The sequence below is a fragment of the Macaca mulatta genome, chromosome 4, assembly GCF_049350105.2.
Source record: "Macaca mulatta isolate MMU2019108-1 chromosome 4, T2T-MMU8v2.0, whole genome shotgun sequence".
Classification (NCBI taxonomy): domain Eukaryota; kingdom Metazoa; phylum Chordata; class Mammalia; order Primates; family Cercopithecidae; genus Macaca; species Macaca mulatta.
Genome location: NC_133409.1, coordinates 96,662,018 through 96,687,500, shown reverse-complemented (window position 1 = coordinate 96,687,500; position 25,483 = coordinate 96,662,018). Strand labels below are relative to the sequence as shown.

Genomic DNA, 25,483 nt, shown 5'->3' with positions numbered 1-25,483 from the left:
CCATTACCTCAGTGTAGTGTGATAATAAAAAAATATTAAAGTAAATAAATAAATAACATTTCCATAATCACCAAAAGTTTTATTATTTGGTGCTATTATAAAAGTTAGCCTGCCCGCCCCAGATTCCCCTATAAGTCAGGATTTTCAGCCCTACTTTACAGCTGTACTCCTGACACTGCCTGGCCCAGTTTCTCACTGCCCCAGACCTCCCAGTCATTTCCCCACTCCCATGAGGGCTCAGGAACCACCTGCTTCTCTTTCTCTCTATTTAGTTCCTCCCATCTACCTTGAGGATGTCAACATCCACACAGACAGTTGTCCCACACCCTGGTCACACAGTTCCCCAATTCCTAGACTCAAATTGATTTGTGCAACATATTTTTATAGAGCACCTACTCTGTGCAGACACACGTTTCTATAGAGCACCTACTCTGTGCAGACACTGCCCAAGCCATGGGGAGGGCATATATTCACGGTCCTCACGGGGCTTCCGACCTAGTCGAGGAGGTGGATGATAAATCATGTGACACAGTAGGGTAAGGAATAGAGAGCTATGGGTTGGAATGGAGGGCTGTTTAGATGAGGTGACTGGTGATTCTTCTGAGTCCTGGAGGGAGGGAGGGAGTCATGAGAGGACCTGAAGGAAGTAATTCTGAGAAAACAGCAGAGCAAATGTCCTGAGGAGAGCCTGACTTGCATGAGGACAGCCTCCCATTTGGCAGCCATCTCACCCAGCCATTCACATCTGCTTTCCAAACTCACCCACCCTCTCGTCCTTCCACCCTGCTGCTGCCTTCCACGTTGTCCCGCCCTATTTGCACATCCTCCAGATGTGTAGGTGGTGAGGTAACAGAGGCTCAGCAGAAGTGCCTAATTCCCCTTCTCACAGAGCCCTTTGAACCCTGCCCTCATGTCCCCTCCCCACAGCTTCCTCAGCTTCTCCCCCTTTCATGGCTCATTCCCATCAGTATTCAAATTGGATTCTAGGTTCTTCCACCTGGAATTACAACTAAGCAGAAAACCCATCTAAACTCCACATCTTCCTCTAACTCTCAATTCATGCAAAATGCATTGAAAGTGATGGCAATATACGTGTGTTGGTTATATTATTTAAACATTTCCTTTTTTAAAAAATGTTTAACACTTTTATTTTTTTAGAGCAATTTTAAGTTTGCAGCATAATTGAACAGAAGGTACAGAGTTTCCATATGCCCCCTGCCCCTAAACATGCATGGCCTCCCCACTGTCAGCTTTCCCCGCGGGGCGGTGCATTTGTTACAACTGATAATCCTGCATTGACACAGCATTAGCATTAGCACCCATGCTGCCACTGCTGCTGCTGCTGCTTATTATCATCATCATTATTAGAGACAGGGTCTTGCTTTGTCACCCAGGCTGGAGTGCAGTGGTACAATTGTAGCTCACTGCAGCCTCAAACTCCTGGGCTCAAGTGATCCTCCCACCTCAGCCTCCTGAGCAGCTGGGATTAACAGGCACACGCCACCATGCCTGACTAATTTTTTTTTCTTTTTTTTTTTTTTTGGAGAGACAGGGTCTCACTATGTTACTCTTGGCCTCAAGAGATCTTCTTGCTGCAGCCTCCCAAACTGCTGGGATTACAGGCGTAAGGCACCACCCTCAGCCTAGTGTTGATATTCTCTGGGTTTGGACAAATGTATAAGGATATATATCCACCATTATGGTATCATATAGAATAGTTTCATTGCCCTAAAAATCCTCACTGTTCCACCTAAAAAAAAATTTCTTTCCCCCCTCGGTAAATAATTAACTCTTCCAAATAGCCATCTTCCACAGGCTGCTGGTGCTGCCTCACTCCAAGCCCTTTTGCCTATTTATGCCCAACCCCTGATCCTGCAGGTGCTCTTGCTGAGGTCTGGCTTCTCCGCAGCTGCAGACATGAAGGTCCATGCTTCTGCCAGAAACTGTCTTTCGGGACAAGGTGCTCTGGTTTTCCTCCTACCTCTCTGACAGGCGCTTCTCCATGGCAGTGTCCCCCTATTCTTCAGCCCATCCCTTAAATGTCAGTGTCCCCAGGACCTTGTCCCAGCCATCTTCTCTCTCTACCCTCTCTTGGGCAGACCCACCTAAGCTGATGGTTTAAATTGTCATCAACATGCTGATATTCTTAAATCCCTACCCTCTACTCTAAACCTTTATATCTGACTGCCTAACTCAACATCCCTAATTGGCATCTGATCCTATAGGCATCTGAACTCAGATATAATTCAGATCCTATAGGCATCTGAACTCAATGCATGCATAGTTTGGTTTGGGCCGCACTCAGTTTGAAGTGGCATAGGTTGAAGAATGAATGAGCATTAGATGAGAAGCGGGATGGGGTGGGGGGTGTGGTGGGAATGAATGAAGAGAATGAAGCGGCAGGGACAAGCAGAGGCCAGACCGGGCAGAGCCTTGAGAGTCATGTTAAGAATTCTGTCTTTATCCAAAGGCAATGGGAAGACAGTAAAGGGTGTTAGGCAGATGGAAGAGGAAGCTATGATAAGATTTGCTTTTAGACAAGCCCATTATAGCTTCACAGGTCAAAGAGGAAAGTCCAATTTAACTTCCTCCCTTATGGCTGAAATATGGGACCTCCGTCCAGCCCCCTTAAGCCATGTATAGTCATGCTCAGGTGCTGCCAAGGAGCTTTCAGCACACTGATCTCTTCCTCAAGCCTTGCCTCCAGGAGTCAAGTGGGGCCAGGCCTGGGTCTCTGGGCAGTGTCTGTATGAGGGGCCATGTACAGACGCCCCATGAAAGACGCTCCCGGAAGACAGATGAAGAGCTCAGCCCGAGGGCTTAGCAGATCATAGACATTAAACCGTAAGTGCAGCCGGCTCACTGCCCCTCTGACTCACAGGGAGTAAATCCCTCCTGGTCAGCACGGTTTCCACATCCATTTAGGGAAAGGCTTAGGGGAGCAGAAGTCCCAGAATGCCACCACCCCAACAAGAGAGAGATTTAAATCCCACTGCCATTGAGGGCCCAGAGTTTTTTTAAGAGATCAAGCCACTAAGATCTGAGCCTTGGGCAATTTGCGAGAGCCATATGTTCTCCATTCATCCTTTCACGGGAGATGGCCCACACAGTCTCGGCCCTCAGACCCTAGACTCCTTCCTGAGCCCCCACCCACCCATGGCAGGACAGCCAGGACCTTCATGGAACCTCAACCCGGCCTTCGGGTGAGGGGTGAGGGAAGAAGAAAAATGGATCCAATATGCCTTTGGAAGCAGGGTTAGTGTCATCACGTTGTGATTTTTTGGCAATAACAGCAACCAGGATAACCAGGTGTTCATGGATGCCCCTCCTCCCCGTGCAGGCCCTGAACTGCAGGACATTAGGCTGACCTCACCCCATCTTCACATACCCGTGGGGAAGGGCTCACCGCCCCGCTTTTCAGCTGGAGAAGCTGAGGTTCAGAGAGAGCAGGAAACATGGCCACATGGCTAGACGGCGGCAGAACCAGGGTCTGAACCTGATTTTCCTGAATTCCCAACTCCTTTTCCTTTGCCCAGACCCGCAGCAGTAGATGAGGGTCACCGTGTGGCTGGAAAGCAAAGCTGCTCCTGCATCCAGCGGAACAGAACCACAATGCAGACCCAGGAAGGATGGCCGAGGTAGAGGTACTGAGGAGGCAGCAGATGGGGAAGGAAGCTACAGAGCGGGCTCCAGGTTGAGACCTGCAGGGGCCTGACAGTGCTGTCCAGGGCACAGCCCAGAGTCTGGTTTATCCTTCAGCTCTCAAGGGAGAAGGGCCTCCCTTGGCAAGAAAGAATGGCAATCGTGTGGTCAGGAGGCCAACTTTGGCAGCAGGCCAGGAGGAGTAGGAATAAAGTTGGGAGGCTCAGAGCTGGGAGAGCAGAACAAAACCAACCACAGCCAAGAGGAAACAGACTCGCTCTGCAGCCATTTAGTGCATAGAGACACAAAGCAGCAGAAAACAGGGACTGGTCTTTGTAAAAGCAGCTGCTGGGCAGAATCATTGTTCTGTGTGCATGCCTTGGCCGGGGTGAAACCGGGAAGGCTTCCAGGTTCAAAGAGGTCTTCACAGTGTGCGTGTGCGAGGGTGACCATATGCATAGTGTGTGCCCGTGAAGCCACACATGCGGTACGTGGTATGTGTGTGAGTGTGACTGTGTATGAGAGTTTGTATGTGAACAGAACTTCTAAGAAAAGTCGCTGTCCTAAAGAGATATAGCACTCTAAGACTGTAATCAGAAACAGTCAGGTCATTTTATTCTTATTTGTTCGTATAGCTTGACCCCTGCATGTCAATAATGAAAGTAATTTGGAAAAATAAATTGTCAGAGGCTTGGCTGAAATGTTCACAGGGAGGCGTTGCCCCATTGACGGTCTGACCATGTGTGTACTCTCATGGATGCAGAAAGGCCCAGAACCACATTCCCTGTCCTTTTCCCCAGCCTCAGTTCAATAAATATTTTACTTCCTTGTGATGTATGTGTTCATCTTTTTCCACTTTAACACCTCATGGGCTGGATTTCAACAAAGTCTCCTCCCCGCTAAGAGTCAGAGCCAGCTGTGCCCAGGCTCATGCAGGGGTCTGGGAATGAGACTGTGGACTTCTGAGGAAAAGTGACAGAGGTGCCGCCACAGCCCAACCTGCCGAGTGGGGTCCCTGGGTACCCCCGAGGAACTTGTGCTGAACCCCAGTTCTTACAGAATAGACAGTTTTGAACAGATTTTCCTCCAGTCTAAGTAAATGAGGAACCTACATTCTAGTGTTGGGAAGCCACTAGCAGGCCGTGTGACTTACTCACGCCCCTGAGCCATTTCAGCATCTGTCAAATGAGTTGATTTGGGCAATTTCCCAGTGTGTCCATGGGGTAGGAATCCTACAAGACAGTCCAAAAAACTGGATTTTTTAGTTGTTTCTGAGAAGTGCTGCATAATTTATCCCTCTCTTCAAGATTCTCACAGTGCCTATTTGCATAACAAAAGTTCTAAAAGTTCTGCTGTAAAGACATCTGTTGAAAATGGTCTAAACCAGGGTTTTCCAAGTTTTGGTGACCCTGGAACCCCATTTCACTCAACAGCCATTCACGTTTCCCAAAATTAGAGTTCAGGGCACTTGCTGGCCCAGAAGACATCTGAGGCTCCTTCCAGTTTAACAGCCTATGGTTCTGGTAACACAACCCGCATGGGTTGTTCAGAGCAGGGCCTCTTCGCATTGTTCTGGAGGGTTCTGATCTGTTTGCCTTCCGCTGAGTAGAACTAGGCCCCAGAGAGAGTAATTATAGGCTGGGTGTGCTGGTTCATACCTGCAATCCTAGCACTTTGGGAGGCCAAGGTGGGTGGATCACTTGAGGTCAGGAGTTTGAGACCAACCTGGCCAACATGGCAAAACCCTGTCTCTACTAAAAATACAAAAATTAGCCAGGCATGGTGGTACACGCCTGTAATCCCAGCTACTCTGGAGGCTGAGGCAGGAGAACTGCTTGAACCCGGGAGGTGCAGGTTGCAGTGAGCCAAGATTGCGCCACTGCACTCCAGCCTGGGTGACAGAGAGTCCATCTCAAAAAACAAACAAACACAAGAGAGTAATTACCTCTCCCAGAGCAGCAGTTGCCACTGGGATACTGGAAGTAGAGGCCGTAACTCTTACTTATATTCAGGGTTTTTTTTTTTTTTCCTAAAAACAAGAAATCAATTAAACTTTAACATACATTTTTATAACAGCACATGTATATGATTTGTAAGTAAATATGCATGTATTAGAGATACAGTTTCAAAAACTTGTCATTGACAGCAGTGCATGATCAAAAATGTTTGGGGACGACTGACCTAGAAAATGTGCCTCAAGATATTAATTTATATTCAAAATCACTAGTTTATCTGATGCTTAGTAGAATGGAAAATAAATGTGTAACATGCCACACATGGTGTTTCTATCTTAGCTGCTTGTTCTTTTCTTATCTCCATGTCTAACAGTCCTTATGTCTACTTCAGGCCTGGAGTATGATGCTTTGTATGTCAATTCAAAATAAACTTACTAAGGAACTTAGATTTGTAATGTAATGATTTTGAATGCAGATCCTGGGCCACTATTTCTTGGGAATGTCTCCATTACATCATGAAATTGCATTCACTGTGGTCCACACATATATTTCTGATAATTAAGCAAATTTCTGAACACCTCTTCTAAGATTCAAAACAGTAAAATGAAACCCAATATTATTATAAAGTTATTCTCTGGCAAATAATTTAAGGAAGACAACTCATATGCATTTTTTTCTTAATAGTTCAGGCTAGGTTCCTATATAGAGTTCTCCCCGAAATACATGAGTGTAATTATTTAGCAGGTCACCGGTTGTAACCCTGAGAAACAAAGCAGCACAATGTGATTTGTACAAAGAATGATTTTACCCACTATGTCTCCAACTATTTATATCTGCCTCAAATTAAAATGCTTTGGCTGAACACAGGCATCCAAATGGAAGGCTCACCACAGTCTAGTTCTGCTCTCAGTGCTGGTGACACATACAGTATATGTGCCCAGTGAGAGGCTGCGTTCAGCGAAGTAGCTGGGTTCTCATAGGGTGATATCAAAATAGGACCTGTACCCCCTGGGGAGCCGTCCCACTGTGCCACTGCTGCTGCTACTATGCAGGGTAACCTCCCTCCTTTCCCACCCACTTTACCTTGGCTTGGGCATTTCCACCTGCCCTGTCCATCGCTTCCTCTTGGGCTTTCTGCTCTCCACAAGAACCATCAGGCAAAACAAGAACAAAATGAGTCTTATAAAATAAGGCATTTTGTGGATGTCTGTGAGGCAAAAAGCTGCTTTCCAGTAGCCTGTGGCAGAGCAAATCGCCCCCAGCTTGACCATTGATCCGTCTGCTGCCTCCTGACGGGTTGCTCAGAGGGGCTGTGAGGGCAAGGCTGGCCAGGCTGGTTGTCCCAATTTACTATTTGATACTGATGCCCCACTCACCCCCTCCACTCCAGGCTGTGACACAAGCACCAAGCTTTGCCCTCCCTGCTGATTAGTGATTGGCCATTAGTCAAGAAGTTTGTCCTGTCATGAAATTCTGCTTCCGCTGAATCCTAGAATAGCTTTGGCTAAAGCTGTTATATAAAAAATTAAATCTCTTGAACATGCCAGCTTTGTGCTGAGATTATTGGTCCATCTTCTGACTGCATAAAACCAGTCTGTCCCATCCACCAGGGGGTCAGCTCGGATTCCAAGTAGATTTGCAGAGAGGACTTGGTGGACGTTTAGATGGGTACATAAATGTGTTCAGGAAATGCTGAGTAAACATGAATGACCTGTTTCCTTAGGGTTGATTTATTTATGAAGCTAAGAGAATATGCTTTGCCTATGAGCACGGCTACTCCCTTTCTCACAAATACAGATCAACTTTTTCTAGTGAAAACATCAAAGCACAAAATACATTTTTAGTTTGAAGGATGGCATCAATCAAATAATTCATGATTATGTAAGCTTTTCTTCCTACTATGAGCATTAAATTGACTTTGGCCTTTAACCCTAAAATGTATAAAATCAATCATAAATTAGGCTTGATTCCTATCCTGGGATATGGAATTAAGCACGTTAGAATTGTAGAGATACATTGCTTGCTATGTCCTGGCAATGGAAAATTTCATGGTAAAAACATAGGGAGATGAGGATGGAGATCAAGAGGTGGGATAGCCGTAAGTGAAACAGAATTGGGATTTTAGTGTGTATAAAAGAATCAAAATAAGTTCTTTGATTCCCGTAAGCAAAGTGAGATGGCATGATACACTTTATTTTATATATTTTTTTATTATACTTTAAGTTCTAGGGTAAATGTGCACAATGTGCAGGTTTGTTACATATGTATACATGTGCCATATTGGTGTGCTGCACCCATTAACTTGTCATTTACATTAGGCATATCTCCTAATGCTATCCCTCCCCCTCCCCCACTCCCCACAATAGGACCCGGTGTGTGATGATTCCCTTCCTGTGTCCAAGTGATCTCATAGTTCAGTTCCCACCTATAAGTGAGAACATGCAGTATTTGGTTTTCTGTTCTTGCAATAGTTTGCTCAGAATGATGGTTTCCAGCTGCATCCATGTCCCTACAAAGGACACAAACTCATCCTTTTTTATGGCTGCATAGTATTCCATGGTGTATATGTGCCACATTTTCTTAATCCAGTCTGTCACTGATGGACATTTGGGTTGATTCCAAGTCTTTGCTATTGTGAATAGTGCCACAATAAACATACGTATGCATGTGTCTTTATAGCAGCATGACTTGTAATCCTTTGGGTATATCCCCAGTAATGGGATGACTGGGTCAAATGGTATTTCTAGCTCTAGATCCCTGAGGGATCGCCACACTGTTTTCCACAATGGTTGAACTAGTTTACAGTCCCACCAACAGGGTAAGAGTGTTCCTATTTCTCCACATCCTCTCCAGCACCTGTTGTTTCCTGATTTTTTAATGATTGCCATTGTAACTGGTGTGAGATGGTATCTCATTGTGGTTTTGATTTGCATTTCTCTGATAGTGAGTGATGATGAGCATTTTTTCATGTGTCTGTTGGCTGTATGAATGTCTTCTTTTGAGAAGTGTCTGTTTATATCCTTTGCCCACTTTTTGATGGGGTTGTTTGTTTTTTTCTTGTAAATTTGATTGAGTTATTTATAGGTTCTGGATATTAGCCCTTTGTCAGATGAGTAGATTGCAAAAACTTTCTCCCATTCTGTGGGTTGCCTGTTCACTCTGATGGTAGTTTCTTTTGCTGTGCAGAAGCTCTTTAGTTTAATTAGATCCCATTTGTCAATTTTGGCTTTTGTTGCCATTGCTTTTGGTATTTTAGACATGAAGTCCTTGCCCATGCCTATGTCCTGAATGGTATTCCCTAGGTTTTCTTCTAGGGTTTTTATGGTTTTAGGTCTAACATTTAAGTCTCCAATCCATTTTGAATTAATTTTCATATAAGGTGTAAGGAAAGGATCCAGTTTCAGCTTTCTACTTATGGCTAGCCAATTTTCCCAGCACCATTTATTAAATAGGGAATCCTTTCCCCATTTCTTGTTTTTCTCAGGTTTGTCAAAGATCAGATGGCTGTAGATGTGTGGTATTATTTCTGAGGGCTCTGTTCTGTTCCATTGGTCTATATCTCTGTTTTGGTACCAGTACCATGCTGTTTTTGTTACTATAGCCTTGTAGTATAGTTTGAAGTCAGGTAGCATGATGCCTCCAGCTTTGTTCTTTTGGCTTTGTATTGTCTTGGCAATGTGGGATCTTTTTTGGTTCCATATGAACTTTAAAGCAGTTTTTTTCCAATTCTGTGAAGAAAGTCATTGGTAGCTTAATGGGAATGGCACTGAATCTATAAATTACCTTGGGCAGTATGGCCATTTTCACAATATTGATTCTTCCTATCCATGAGCATGGAATGTTCTTCCATTTGTTTGTGTCCTCTTTTATTTCACTGAGCAGTGGTTTATAGTTCTCCTTGAAGAGGTCCTTTACATCCCTTGTAAGTTGGATTCCTAGGTATTTTATTCTCTTTGAAGCTATTGTGAATGGGAGTTCATTCATGATTTCTCTGTCTGTCTGTTACTAGTGTATAAGAATGCTTGTGATTTTTGCACATTGATTTTGTATCCTGAGACTTTGCTGAAGTTACTTATCAGATTAAGGAGATTTTGGGCTGAGACAATGGGGTTTTCTAAATATACAATCATGTCACCTGCAAACAGGGACAATTTGACTTCTTCTTTTCCTAACTGAATACCCTTGATTTCTTTCTCTTGCCTGATTGCCCTAGCCAGAACTTCCAACACTATGTTGAATAGGAGTGGTGAGAGAGGGCCTCCCTGTCTTGTGCCAGTTTCAAAGGGAATGCTTCCAGTTTTTGCCCATTCAGTATGATATTGGCTGTGGGTTTGTCATAAATAGCTCTTATTATTTTGAGATACATTCCATCGATACCGAATTTATTGAGAGTTTTTAGCATGAAGGGCTGTTGAATTTTGTCAAATGCCTTTTCTGCATCTATTGAGATAATCATGTGGCTTTTGTCTTTGGTTCTGTTTATATGCTGGATTACATTTATTGATTTGCGTATGTTGAACCAGCCTTGCATCCCAGGGATGAAACCCACTTGATCATGGTGGATAAGCTTTTTGATGTGCTGCTGGATTTGGTTTGCCAATATTTTATTGAGGATTTTTGCATAGATGTTCATCAGGGATATTGGTCTAAAATTCTCTTTTTCTGTTGTATCTCTGTCAGGCTTTGGTATCAGGATGACGCTAACTTGTAAAATGAGTTAGGGAGGATTCCCTCTTTTTCTATTGATTGGAATAATTTCAGAAGGAATGGTACCAACTCCTCCTTGGACCTCTGTGAATTCGTCTGTGAATCCATCTAGTCCTGGACTTTTTTTGGTTGGTAGGCTATTAATTATTGCCTCAATTTCAGAGCCTGCTATTGGTCTATTCAGGGATTCAACTTCTTCCTGGTTTAGTCTTGGGAGAGTGTAAGTGTCCAGAAAATTATCCATTTCTTCTAGGTTTTCTAGTTTATTTGCGTAGAGGTGTTTATAGTATTCTCTGATAGTAGTTTGTATTTCTGTGGGGTCGGTGGTGATATTCCCTTTATCATTTTTTATTGCGTCTATTTGATTCTTCTCTTGATTTTTCTCTCTTTTCTTCTTTATTAGTCTTGCTAGCGGTCTATCAATTTTGTTGATCTTTTCAAAAAACCAGCTCCTGGATTCATTGATTTTTTTGGAGGGTTTTTTGTGTTTCTATCTCCTTCAGTTCTGCTCTGATCTTAGTTATTTCTTGCCTTCTGCTAGCTTTTGAATGTGTTTGCTCTTGCTTCTCTAGTTCTTTTAATTGTGATGTTGGGGTGTCAATTTTAGATCTTTCCTGCTTTCTCTTGTGGGCATTTAGTGCTATAAATTTCCCTCTAGACACTGCTTTAAATGTGTCCCAGAGATTCTGAACAAAGATATGTTGTATCTTTGTTCTCATTGGTTTCAAAGAACATCTTTATTTCTGCCTTCATTTCGTTATGTACCCAGTAGTCATTCAGGAGCAGGTTGTTCAGTTTCCATGTAGTTGAGCAGTTTTGATTGAATTTCTCAGTCCTGAGTTCTAGTTTGATTGCACTGTGGTCTGAGAGACAATTTGATATAATTTCTGTTCTTTTACATTTGCTGAGGAGTGCTTTACTTCCAACTATGTGGTCAATTTTGGAATAAGTGCAATGTGGTGCTGAGAAGAATGTATATTCTGTTGATTTGGGGTGGAGAGTTCTGTAGATGTCTATTAGGTCCGCTTGGTGCAGAGTTGAGTTCAATTTCTGGATATCCTTGTTAACTTTCTGTCTCGTTGATCTGTCTAATGTTAACAGTGGGGTGTTAAAGTCTCCCATTATTGTATGGGAGTCTAAGTCTCTTTGTAAGTCTCTAAGGACTTGCTTTATGAATCTGGGTGCTCCTGTATTGGGTGCATATATATTTAGGATAGTTAGCTCTTCCTGATGCATTGATCCCTTTACTATTATGTAATGGCCTTCTGTGTCTCTTTTGATCTTTGATGGTTTAAAGTCTGTTTTATCAGAGACTGGGATTGCAACCCCTGTTTTTTTCTTGTTTTCCATTTGCTTGGTAGATCTTCCTCCATCCCTTTATTTTGAGCCTATGTGTGTCTCTGCGTGTGAGATGGGTCTCCTGAATACAGAAAACTGATGGGTCTTGACTCTTTCTCAGATTTGCCAGTCTGTGTCTTTTAATTGGACCATTTAGTCCATTTATATTTAAGGTTAATATTGTTATGTGTGAACTTGATCCTGTCATTATGATATTAGCTGTTTATTTTGCTCGCTAGTTGATGCAGTTTCTTCCTAGCATCGATGGACTTTACATTTTGACATGTTTTTGCAGTGGCTGGTACCTGTTGTTCCTTTCCATGCTTAGTGCTTCCTTCAGGATCTCTTGTCGGGCTGGCCTGGTGGTGACAAAATCTCTAAGCATTTGCTTGTCTGTAAAGGATTTTATTTCTCCTTCACTTATGAAACTTAGTTTGGCTGGATATGAAATTCTGGGTTGAAAATTCTTTTCTTTAAGAATGTTGAATATAGGCCCCCACTCTCTTCTGGCTTGGAGAGTTTCTGCCGAGAGATCTGCTGTTAGTCTGATGGGCTTCCCTTTGTGGGTAACCCGACTTTTCTCTCTGGCTGCCCTTAACATTTTTTCCTTCATTGCAACTTTGGTGAATCTGACAATTATGTGTCTTGGAGTTGCTCTTCTCGAGGAGTATCTTTGTGGCATTCTCTGTATTTCCTGAATTTGAATGTTGGCCTGCCTGGCTAGGTTGGGGAAGTTCTCCTGGATGATATCCTGCAGAGTGTTTTCCAACTTGGTTCCATTTTCCCTGTCACTTTCAGGCACACCAATCAGACATAGATTTGGTCTTTTCACATAATCCCATATTTCTTGGAGGCTTTGTTCATTTCTTTTTCCAGTGAGTGTTGCTGTCTGATTCTTGCTCTGGAAGCTTCGTCTCAGAGGTGTACCCCACCGTGTGAGGTGTCGGTCTGCACCTAGTGGGGGATATCTCTCAGTTAGGCTACTCAGGGGTCAGGGACCCACTTGAGCAGGCAGTCTGTCCGTTCTCAGATCTCAACCTCCCTGCTGGAAGATCCACGGCTCTCTTCAAAGCTATCAGACAGGGGCATTTACCTCTGCTGAGGTTTCTGCTGCTTTTTGTTTAGCTATGCCCTGTCCCCAGAGGAGGAGTCTACAGAGGCAGGCCAGCCTCCTTGAGCTGTGGTGAACTCCACCCAACTGGAGCTTCCCAGCCGCTTTGTTTACCTACTTAAGCCTCAGTGATGGTGGGCGCCCCTCCCCCAGCCTCGCTGCCGCCTTGCAGTTAGATCTCAGACTGCTGTGCTAGCAATGAGGGAGGCTCCCTGGGCGTGGGACCCTCTGGGCCAGGTGTGGGATATAGTCTCCTGGTGTGCCGTTTGCTAAGACTCTTGGTAAAGCACTGTATTAGGGTGGGAGTTACCAGATTTACCAGGTGTTGTGTGTCTCAATTTCATTTGGCTAGGAAAAGGAATTCCCTTCCCCCTTGCACTTCCCAGGTGAGGCAATGCCTCGCTCTGCTTCCGCTCTCGCTGGTCGGGCTGCACCCGCAGACCAGCGCCAACTGTCCGACACGCCCTAGTGAGATGAACCCCACACATCAGTTGAAAATGCAGAAATTACCCGTCTTCTGTGTCGCTCACGCTGGGAGCTGGAGGCTGGAGCTGTTCCTATTCGGCCATCTTGGGCATGCCCCCGAACCACTTTATTTTTGAAAGAATTCCTAATTGGGATCAGTTGGATCAGGGAACTTATGATGACAAAAGAGGATAAGGTCCTGCTCTGAGGGAAGGGAAGAAGGGAGAAGAGAAAGGAAGACAGCAGAGTGAGATACTCAAGTTAGTTGTAAGGTAGCATACATTTGGTGCCTGTGCAGATAGAGTAGAAGGTGAGAGAGAGAAAAGTCAACAATAATATCAAGAATTCTATGGTGGCTCACACTTGTAATCCCAACACTTTGGGAGGCTGAGGCAGGTAGATTACCTGAGGTCAGGAGTTCAAGACCAGCCTGGCCAACATGGTGAAACCCCATCTCTACTAAAAATACAAAAATTAACCAGGTGTGGTGGTATGTGCCTGTTAATCCCAGCTATTCAGGAGGCTGAGGCAGGAGAATCACTTGAATCTGGGAGGTGGAGGCTGCAGTTAGCTGAGATCACACCACTGCACTCCAGCCTGGGTGACAGAGCAAGACTGTCTCAAAACAAAAACAAAAACAAAAACAAAAACGAAGCTAGAGCATGAGCCTGGAGTTCAGAAGAAAGTCTAGCTGGTTCTATTTCTAGACTACATAAATAGATCTGGAGCTGTAGAGACCAAGTGAAAATTTTCCCTTTGCCCCATGAAGGATCACTGAAAAATCAACTGACAAAAGGAAGATTAATAGGAGAAAAGGCATACAGATTTATTAACATGCATGGGGGAAAATCACATTATGATTACCCAATTACCCAGCATGGTACAGACATTTATATACCCTTTTTCATAAGGAAGAGATGGGGGATGTAGACAATTCTTTTGAGGGACAGTAAATCATTAGGGAGGATGAATGGACCCAGGAGGAAAGTGAGGGGTGGAACTGCACAGGAACGAAAGTTGTCTTATACAGCTAAAGTCCAACAGTTAATCTCTTAAAGCTGCCCTCAGAAGACTAGATGAAAAGTCTGTCTAGGTGCAGTGAGGACTCTCAGTCTCTTCTCTTCTCAGATGGTTGATCTTTCCTGGTTATTTTGTGAGATCCCTAGGGAGGGGGTCTTAAGTGCATTTAAACGTTCTTAGATAGGGAAATTCCAGAGAGTCCCTTCCAATTCTTTGTGAAAGAAGAGCAGAGAGCCTGAACAATCAGTAGGTTAATAAAGAAATTAAGACAGAAATTTAAAATTTTTTTGAAATGAAAAAAAGTACAGCATACCAAAGCCTGTGGGATACAACAAAAGCAATGCTAAGAGAGAAGTTTATAGTATTCAATGCCCATAAAGTAGAAAGATCACAAATTAATAACCCCCTATGGCACCTCAAGGAACAGGAAAAATAAGAAGAACCCTGAGTTAGCAGAATAAAAGGAATAACAAAGATCAGAGCAGAACTAAATGAAATAGAGACCAATAAAATGATACAAAGAATCAACAAAACTAAAAGTTGTTTTTTTGAAAACATAAAGAAAATTGACAAACCACTAGCTAGACCAGGAAAAGAAGAGAGAAGCTCCAGATAAACACAATCAAAAATGAAAAGGGAGACACTACAAGTGATACCACAGAAATACAAAAGATCATCAGAGTCTGTTATGAACAGCTTTATGCTCACAAACTAGAAAACCTAGAGGAAATGAATACATTTCTGGAAACACACAATCTCCTGAGATTGAACCAGGAAGAAATAGACCTCCTGAACAGACCAATATCAAGTAGACCAATATCAAGTAGCAAGATTGAATCAGTAATTTTAAAAAAAAACTCCTAAAAACAAAAATAGCCCAGGACCAGATGGATTTACAGACAAATTCTACCAAACATACAAAGAACTAAAACCAATCCTCCTGAAACTATTCCAAAAAATCAAGGAGGAGGGAATTCTTCCTAACTCATTCTATGGGACCAGTATCACCCGGATACCAAAACCAGACAAGGACACAACAACAACAACAAAAACTACAGACCAATATTCCTGATGAATATAGATGCAAAAAATCCTCAACAAAATACTAGCAAATTGAAAACAACAGCACATCAAAAAGTTTATACACCATGATGAGGTAGGATTTATCCCAAGGATTCAATGATGGTTGAACATACACAAATCAATAAACATGATACATCACATAAACAGAATTAAGGAAAGAAACTATGTGGTCATCTCAATAGATGCAGAGAAAGTGTTTGATAAAATTCAGCATCCCTTCATGATAAAAATTCTCAACAAACTAGGCATAGAAGGAAGATACCTCAACATAATAAAGCGCATGTATGACAAACCCACAGCCAACATCATACTTAATGGGGGAAAGTTGAAAACCTTCTAAGAAACTGGAAGAAGACAAGGATGCCCACTTTCACCACTCTTATTCAATATAGTGCTGGAAGTCCTCACCAGACCAATCAGGCAAGATAAAGAATTTAAAAAATTCTAAATTGGAAAAGAGAAAGTCAAATAAATTATCCATGTTTGCTGATGATATGATCTTGTATCTGGAAAACCCTAAAAACTCCACAAAATCCAACCATGGAGGATGATGAAAAATTTAAAAAGACTCCACAAAAGCCCTCTTAGATTTGATAAATGAATTTTGTAAAGTTTCAGAATACAAAATTAATATACAGAAGTCAGTAGTGTTCATACACATCAAGAAAGATCTAGCCAAGGACCAAATCAAGAAGGCAATCTCATTTACAACAGCTAAAAAAAATAAAATAAAATACCTAGGAATATATTTAACCAAGGAGGTGAAAGATCTCTTTAAGAACTACGAAACACTGATGAAAGAAATCCTAGATGACACAAACAAAAATGAAAAAACATCCCATGCTCATGGATTGGCAGGATCAATATTGTTGAAATGGCCATGCTGCCCAAAGCAATCTACAGATTCAATGCATACCCTATCAAATTACTGAAATCATTTTTCACTGAATTAGAAAAAAAAATTCTAAAATTCACATGGAACTGAAAAGAGCTGGAATAGCCAAACGAATCCTAAGCAAAAAGAACAAAACTGGAGGTTTTACCTGACTTCAGATTATACTAAAAGCCTGTAGTAACCAAAGCAGCATAATACTGATATAAAAATCAACACATAGAGGCCGGGCGCTGTGGCTCAAGCCTGTAATCCCAGCACTTTGGGAGGCCGAGACGGGCGGATCACGAGGTCAGGAGATCGAGACCATCCTGGCTAACACAGTGAAACCCCGTCTCTACTAAAAATACAAAAACTTAGCCGGGCGAGGTGGCAGGCGCCTGTAGTCCCAGCTACTCGGGAGGCTGAGGCAGGAGAATGGCGTAAGCCCGGGAGGCAGAGCTTGCAGTGAGCTGAGATCCGGCCACTGCACTCCAGCCTGGGTGACAGAGCGAGACTCCGTCTCAAAAAAAAAAAAAAAAAAAAAATCAACACATAGAACAATGGAACAGAATATACAATCCAGAAATAGAGCCACATACCTACAACCAACTAATCTTTGACCAAACCAACAAAAATATACACTAGGGAAATGACACTCTTTTCAATAAATGGTGCTGGGAAAACTGGATAGCCATATGCAGAAGAATGAAACTAGACACATACCTTGCAGTATACAAAAATTAACTCAAGATGGATTAAATACCTAAATATAAAACCTGAAACTATAAAAATCTAGAAGAAAACCTAGGAAAAACTCTTCTGGACATTGGCCTGGGCAAATAATTTATGCCCAAGTCCTCAAAAACCAATGCAACAAAACCAAAAGTAGACAAACGGAGCCTAACTAAACTAAAATGCTGCCTGCACAGCAAAAGAAACAATCAACAGAGTAAACAGATGACCTACAAAGTAAGAAAAAATATTTGCAAACTATGCATCAAAGGGCTAATATTCAGAATCTGCAAATAACAACCACAATAAAAACAAGTAACTCCATTAAAAAGTGAGCAAAGGACAAGAACATTTTTCAAATGAAGACACACAAGCAGCCAACAATCATGTAAAATGCTCAACATCACTAACCATCAGAGAAATGCAAATTAAAACCACAATGAGGTACCATTTTGCACTAGTCAGAATGGCTATTATTATAAAGTCTAAAAAAAAAAGATGTTCACAAGAATGCAGAGAAAAGGGAATACTTACACACTGTTGGTGGGAATGTGAATTAGTACAACATCTGTGGAAAACAGAATGGATAGTTCTCAAAGAACTAAAAATAGAACAACAATTCAGCCATCCTACTACTGGGTATATACCCAAAAGATATCAAAAAGATACCTGCACTCATATGTAACAGAACAGGAGCTTCACCATCTTGTACAAACACCACCATTTTAAGTTTCCCTTGATTAAAAAACAAAATAAAACAAAACTGCCTAAATCCAGCCCCAAAACATCAGCCTAATGGCTGTCAGAATAACCAGAAACATTCCAACCCCTAAGATAAACCCACTCCAACCAGAAACATGCCAACCCAGCGACAGCTTCCCCTCTAACCAGAGACATTACAACCCTGCAGTAACCTTTCCCTCACATAGAAACATTCTGAACCCACGATAAGCCCCCCTCTTCCTAAACCCTTAAATATCCTTAGTCTGTAAAAGAGAACACTCCTGACCAAAAAATCAGCCAGAAGCCCCTCTCAGGTTTATTCTCCAAAACAAACCTGTCTTTGACTGTTGAGCCACTTTTCGTATTTCTTTCCTTTTTCTTTAACTCTAATATGTTTTCACTGCACTATTTATGATAGCAAAGATATGAGACTGATGTGCTGCCTCCTGCACTAAGGAGGCAACTTCCATAGCAAAGCTACAGAATCAACCTGTCCATCAACAAAGGATTGGATAAAAAAAAATATATGGTATCTATGCCATGGGATGCTACTCAGACATGAAGAAAAATGAAATCACATCTTTTGCAGCAGCATGGATAGAACTGGAGGCCATGATCCTAAATGAAATAACTTAGAAACAGAAAGTTAAATACTGCATGTTGTATAAGTGGGAGCTAAACAATGGGTATACGTAGACATACCAAATAGAATAATAGACACTGGAGACTTCAAAAGGTGGAAGGGTGGAAGGGGGATGAGGGTTGAAAAATTACCTATTGGAGGTCAGGCATGGTGGCTCATGCCTGTAATCCAGCACTTTGGGAAGCCTAGGTGGGTGAATCACCTGATGTCAGGAGTTCGAGACCAGCCTGGCCAATATGGTGAAATGCCATCACTATAATAAATATAAATAAATACAAATACAAAAAATTAGCCAGGCATGGTGGCATGCACCTGTAGTCCCAGCTACTTGGGAGGCTGAGGCAGGAGAATCCCTTGAGCCCAGGAGGCAGAGGTTGCAGTGAGCCGAGACTGCGCCATTGCACTCCAGCCTGGGCAACGAGAAAGATTCTGTCTCAAAAACAAACGAAAAACAGAAAAATTACCTATTAGGTACAATGTTCACTATTTGGGTGATGGGTACACTGAAGTCCCAGATGTCACCACTAAGCAATACATAAGCATGTAAGAAATCTGCACTTGTACCCTCTAAATATATAAAGATAAAAGTGTTTTTAAAAAGAGGAGCAGACAGACAGGGATATAGGAGGAAGGTCAGAGAGACCTTGCTTTTGAGACTTATTTCTGAGGCCTTTCAATTTTCAAAGCACGCAACATGCTGAATCATTTTCTGCCTCCAACAGAGGCATTAGAGTATGGCATGTCAACTTAAAATCATGAGACTGATACATTTGGAAAGGAGAGATTTATTTCTTATAAAGAGTTGTAACCTGCAGGCTGGGAAACAAAGCGTCAGGCTGAGACAGAAAGTAGGCACTTCTAGGGAGGGAGTATGTTATGGGAGTTTTACACTTGAGGATTGGCTAGGCATGCATATTTATCAGGATATAAGGAGCTATGAATATTTATGAGAGGACATCACAGGTGAATAGCAAATATGTATGTCACATATGTCCCATTTTCATGTTAGGGTGGAGACTTAATATTAAAATGCAGCAAAATTAGTCTCTATACCTCAAAACGTGAAACAGAAGACACAGAAGTACCTTGTGTGCAGCCTTCATGGACAGAACTGCAGAACCAGTCTGCAGTTAGTGGTCACTTATCAGGAAGGAATGCCTTGTCAGTTATCATGTGGAAACTGCAGGAGGGGAGGGAAGTTCCCCTGCAGCGTTAGGCAATTGGCTAAAGTCAGCAAAGGAGTGTCTTGTGTTCTTTGTCTTTCTAAGTCTGGTTTCTGTTTAACTCTTAGGAAAGTCTGGCGAGTGTTAGTGAGGAAGGGGGTTCAGTGAGGCATGACTGACCTTCCCATGGCTGGGAGATGTAGTTTTTAAAGTTTTTCTGGGGTCACCTTGGCCAAGAGGGGTTCATTCAATTGGGCACTTAGGATTTTTCTTTAATTTTATTTCAATAGCTTTGGGGGTACAAGTGGTTTTTTGTTACATGGATGAATTATATAGTGATAGATTCTGAGATTTTGGTGCACCTGTCACCTGAGTAGTTTTTTATCCCTAGTCCCCTTCCCAACCTTCCCTTTCTAAGTCTCTTCTAAGTCCATTATATCACTCTGTATGCCTTTGGGTACTCACAGTTTAGCTTCCACTTATAAATGAGAACATATAGTTTTATACACCAACAACAAGCAAGCTGAAAATCAAATCAAGAACTCAATCCTTTTTACAACAACTGCAAAAAATAAAATAAAATAAAATAAAATACCTAGGAATATACTTAACCAAGGTGGTGAAAGATCTCCACAAGGAGAACTAAAAAACACTGCTGCAAGAAATCATAGATGATACAAATGGCACACAACGCATGCTCATGGATTGGAAGAATCAATATTTAAGTCTTTGCACAGAATCTTGGAGAATCTTCACTCTTAAAGGATGGATGGAGCAGCCAGAACAAAAGCATAGAAATGTCAACCTAAAATAATGATGAGACTGCCAAAGCAATCTACAGATTCAATCCAATTCTCATCAAAATACCAACATCATTTTTCACAGAATTAGAAAAAGCTATCCTCAAATTCATATGAAACCCGAAAAGAGCCCAAATATCCAAAGCAATCCTAAGCAAAAGAAACAAATCTGGAGGCATCACATTACCGGACTTCAAGTTATACTACAAGGCTGTACTTACCGAAAAGCATGGTACTGGCATAAAATTAGGCATGTAGACTAACGGAACAAAATAGGGAACACAGAAATAAAGCCACATACATACAGCCAACTGGTCTTTGACAAAGCAAACAAAAACAAGTTGGGGAATGGACACCCTATTTAATAGATGGTGCTGGGAAAACTGGCAAGTCACGTCTAGAAGAATGAAACTGGATATTCATCTCTCACCTTATACAAAAATCAACTCAAGATGGATCAAAGACTTAAATCTAAGACCTGAAGCCATAAAAATTCTAGAAGGTTGCATTAGAAAAACTCTTATAGACATTGGCCTAGGCAAAGAATTCATGACTAAGACCCGAAAATGATTTTATTTTTATTTCACAGGTGGTAGTTTAGCTATAGGAAAGGATGAAATCTTCAGGGACGTAGAAGAGGTCAAAGTTCAAGCACAGAATCTTGGAGAATCTTCACTCTTAAAGGATGGATGGAGCAGCCAGAACAAAAGCATAGAAATGTCAACCTAAAATAATGAAAAAACTCAGGATCCAATTAGAGTTCATTCAAGTGCAAAGTGTGAGGGTGGCCATCAGGGAAGCAGAGCTACACCCAAGAATGGTGATCAATTGCACAAAGTGTGGGAAAAAATGAGGATTGTTTATACAAATCAAAACAAAAGAAAACAAAATAAAATAGTGGTGCTGAATAGAATTATGTTTCCCATACAAAAGCTCACCTGTAATATTTGATTGGCTGCTATCGATTATACTCTGAGAGGGTTGCTTAACATTCTATTGCAAAGAGGTGACAATCACAAGAGTCTCCATTTCCAATGTCATTTAGCCTAGGTTTGAATGAAGAATGAGGTGTCTGGTTAGCATGTAACATTTCAACACAAAGGTCAGGAAATAATGGTCATGTACCAGAGAGGAAAAACAGCCATGTTTCCAGGGCTTAACTTTTCCCCGTGGCTTAATAAATCTAGGAGGTCCTAACATTTTATTTTCTTCTTACAAAAGAACTAGAAAAGAAGTTGACTATGAAAACCAAAGAAGGAGCTTCAAAGAGGAGGGTAGTCAACATGCAGTGCTGTGAAGAGGTCAAGCAAGGTGAAGGCAGAAAATAGGTTACTGGATCTGGCAACCAACACATCATTCCTGGCTTCCGTAACTGCAGTTTCACTTGTGAAATGCGGCAGGAAGCCAAATTACAATGGGTTAAGTAGGTACTGGAGGCTGGGAGTAATTCATTACAGGGACTAATTCAGTGGTTCCCAAATCTGACCGTGCCTCAGAATTATCAAGGGAATTTGTTTAAAAGTCCTACTCCTCCTGAAGACTTAGTAGTGGGAGGCATGAGGCCTATTAAAGTTCTTTTCCATAGATTTTGTTCAAAGGATCTTTCTTTTCCTTACTTCCATTTGGAATAAGCTTATAAAGGACTGGCTGGAACCCTAGGATTGTGCCTGGATGTGTAATCACCCAAGTTCTCCTTGCGCACTGTCCAAACAGAGCCAATTTATCAAGACAGGGGAACTGGAATAAAGAGTTTAATTCATGCAAAGCTGGCTGTATGGAAGACTGGAGTTTTATTATTACTCAAATCAGTCTCCCGGAAAACTCATAAGGGATTGTGGCTTTTAAAGATAGTTTGGTGGATAGAGGGCTTGTTTTGGAAAAGGGCCATTACTGTCTTTGTTTCAAAGTTAAACTATAAACTAAGTTCCTCCCAAAGTTAGTTTAGCCTATGCCCAGGAATGAACAAGGGTAGCTGGGAGGTCAGAAGCAAGATAGAGTCAGGTCAGATCTCTTTCACTGTCATAATTTTCTGTTATAATTTTTGTAAAGGCAGCATAAGATGTTGGTTTTCAATAAACATTTGTTTTCTTGCATGTAGACAACTATAGGTCCTACCAATTTTTTACTTTAAAGCCCTTTTATCCATCGTTTTATCAATAGTTCAATTGTTGTAATTATAGTCAGGAGAAAACCATTGTTGGATGGTATAATTTTTTTTCTGAAATCACAACTTTATTGAAATATCATTCACATACCATAAACTCACCCCTTTAATGTGTGGCTTTTGGAACATTGGAATATTCAGTTATGCAGCTCCCCTAAAAGAAGACTCATACCCATTAGAAGTCATTACCCTTTCCCATTCCCTTCAGCCCCTGGCAACCAACACTAGTTTCTGTCTCTATGGATTTGTCAATTCTGGACATTTTATGTAAATGGAATGATATAATATGCAGCCTTTTGTAACTGATTTCTTTTTTTTTTTTTTTTTTTTTTTTGAGACAGAGTCTCGCTTAGTCGCCCAGGCTGGAGTGCAGTGGCGGGATCTCGGCTCACTGCAAGCTCCGCCTCCCGGGTTCACGCCATTCTCCTGCCTCAGCCTCCCGAGTAGCTGGGACTACAGGCGCCCGCCGCCTCGCCCGGCTAATTTTTTGCATTTTTAGTAGAGACGGGGTTTCACAGTGTTAGCCAGGATGGTCTCGATCTCCTGACCTTGTGATCCGCCCGCCTCGGCCTCCCAAAGTGCTGGGATTACAGGCGTGAGCCACCGCGCCCGGCCTGTAACTGATTTCACTCAGCATAATGTTGCCGGGGTTCATCAATGAAGCCTGTATCATCATTTCATTCCTTTTTATGGCCATAATATTCCATTGTATAGATATAACATATTGTTTATCCATCAGCTGGGCATTTGAGTTTCTGCTTTTGGGCTATCAAAAATAATGCTGCTATGAATATCTGTGTACAAGTTTGTGTGTAAATGTTTTCATTCCTTTTGGATATTATATGTGGCAGTGAAATTGCTGGGTCATATGGTCACCTTATGTTTAACTTTTTGAGGAACTGCCAAATTGTTTTTCAAAGTGGCTGCACCATTTTACCTTCCCACCAGCAACGTATGCGAGTTTCAGTGTCTCCATATCCTCATCAACACTTGCTATCTGGCTTTTTTGTTCTGACCATCCTTGTGCGTGTAAACTGGAAACACTGTGGTTTTGATGTGCATTTCCCTAATGACTAAGGATGTTGAGCTTCCTTTCAGGTGCTTATCGGGCATTTGTATATCTTCTTTGTAGAAATGTCTATTCAAATTATTTGCCATTTTAAAATCAGGTTATTTGCTTTTTATTACTGAATTGTAATTATTTAGGTATTTCAGATACAAGTCCCTTATTAGATATGTGATCTGCAAATATTTTCTCCCATTCTGTGTTGTCTTTTCACCCTCTTAATGGTGTTGAGACACAAGAGTTTTTTATTTTGATGAAATATAATTTTTGGTTGCATGTGTGTGTTTTAAGAGATAGGATCTTTCTCTGTGGCCCAGGCTGGAGTTCAGTGGTGCTATCACAGCCCACTGTGACCTTGAACTCCTGGGTTCAAACAATCCTCCCACCTCTACCTCCTGCATAGCTAGGGCTATAGGCTAATTTAAAAAAAAAAATTTTGTAGACACAGGGTCTTGCTATGTTGCTAAGGCTGGTTTCAAACTCCCAGCCTCAAGTGATCCTCCATCTCCCAAAATGCTGAGATTCTAGGCATGAGCCACCATGCCAGACCTGCTTGTGCTTTTGATATCATATTTAAGAAACCACTGCATATCCCATTGTCATGTTTACTAAGTTTCCAAGAACTTTATAGTTTTAACTCTTACATTTAAGCCTTCGATCCATTTTGAGTTAATTTTCTTATATAGTGTGAGGTAGTAGATGGTATAACTTTATTTGCTCATTTTTCTCAGGGCAGGGTATAGCCCCAGTGGATCAAGGTCAGAGCTGTGGGAAGGCCCCGGAGGCGTTTGCTGAGGTCTGATTATGCCAGAAACCTACATGGGACTCTAGTCACACACAGCCTTGTGCTTTATGTTAAGGGTTTGGCCCTATATAAGAGCAACAGGAGAGAAGGGATCAGGTCTGTATATTGAAAACTCTGGCTGCAACGTAAGGAATGGAGTGAGACTAGAGACCTGTTAGGAAGTTACTGCACCAATTTGGAGGAGTTAATAGCTAAATAGGGTAGTGCCTAGTTTGGGAAGTGGAGAGATGTGAGAGAAATATTCCAGGAGGTAGAATGGATGAGAGACAAGACTGGATGACGTAAAGAATACAACCTTTGGTCAAAAACAGGGTACGAGTAAAGTCACTGGTTTTATTGAGCAGCTCAAACTAGTTCTGAAGGCAACTGTTCAAAAGGTGTTCCCAACAGTTTTGAGCAATGCACAGCCTCCCATAAAACCTTAAAAAGTACATCTGTTAATGTGCACATTAGTCTTTGTTAGTCAAGTTCACTAAATGCATTAACCTTACATATACTTTCAATTAAAGAAAAACACAGAGGCTTTGAAGGGGTGGCCTACCCCTCCACACCTGTGGGCGTTTCTCGTTAGGTGGAATGAGAGCCTTGAGAAAAGAAATGAGACACAAAGTATGGAGAAAGAAAAAGTGGGCCCAGGGGACCGGCGCTCAGCATACAGAGGACCCACGCCGGCACCGGTCTCTGAGTTCCCTTAGTATTTACTGATAATTATCTTTACCATCTTAAAGAAAAGGAAGTGGCAGGATAATAGGATCATTATAGGGAGAAAGTCAGCAGTAAGACATATGAAGTTCTCTGTGACATGAATAAGTTTAAGGAAAAGTGCTGTGCCTTGATATGCATATGTAAACAACTCCATAAACCTTTTTAGTGCATAAAGAGCAGCATTGCAGCTAGCAAGTCCCACCTTTCACCCTAAGGCGGTTTTCTCCTTTCTCTGTAAACAGGACATACAATCGGGTTTTATACCGAGATGTTCCATTGCCCAGATGGACAGATGCTTTTCTCTATCTCAACTGCCAACAACCGCCAAGAGGCCTTCTTTCCTCTTGTACTAGTCCTCCTCAGCACAGACCCTTCACGGGTGTCAGGCTGGGGACGATCAGGTCTTTCCCTTCCCACGAGGCCATATTTCAGCCTATCACACTGGGAGAAACCTTGGACAATACCTAGCTTTCCTAGGCAGAGGTCC

General features: G+C 42.0%; 1 protein-coding gene across 1 annotated transcript in view; it reads right to left on the bottom strand.

Annotated features, from left to right (window-relative positions):
* GABRR2 (gamma-aminobutyric acid type A receptor subunit rho2) overlaps window positions 1-6,793 on the bottom strand; it is a 56,432-nt gene extending 49,639 nt beyond the window's left edge. The window contains exon 1 of the mRNA XM_001095465.5: window positions 6,681-6,793. Within this exon, the coding sequence (XP_001095465.4) occupies window positions 6,681-6,793 (113 nt within the window). The remainder of the gene's footprint in view (window positions 1-6,680) is intronic.
* Window positions 6,794-25,483: the final 18,690 nt, after the last annotated feature.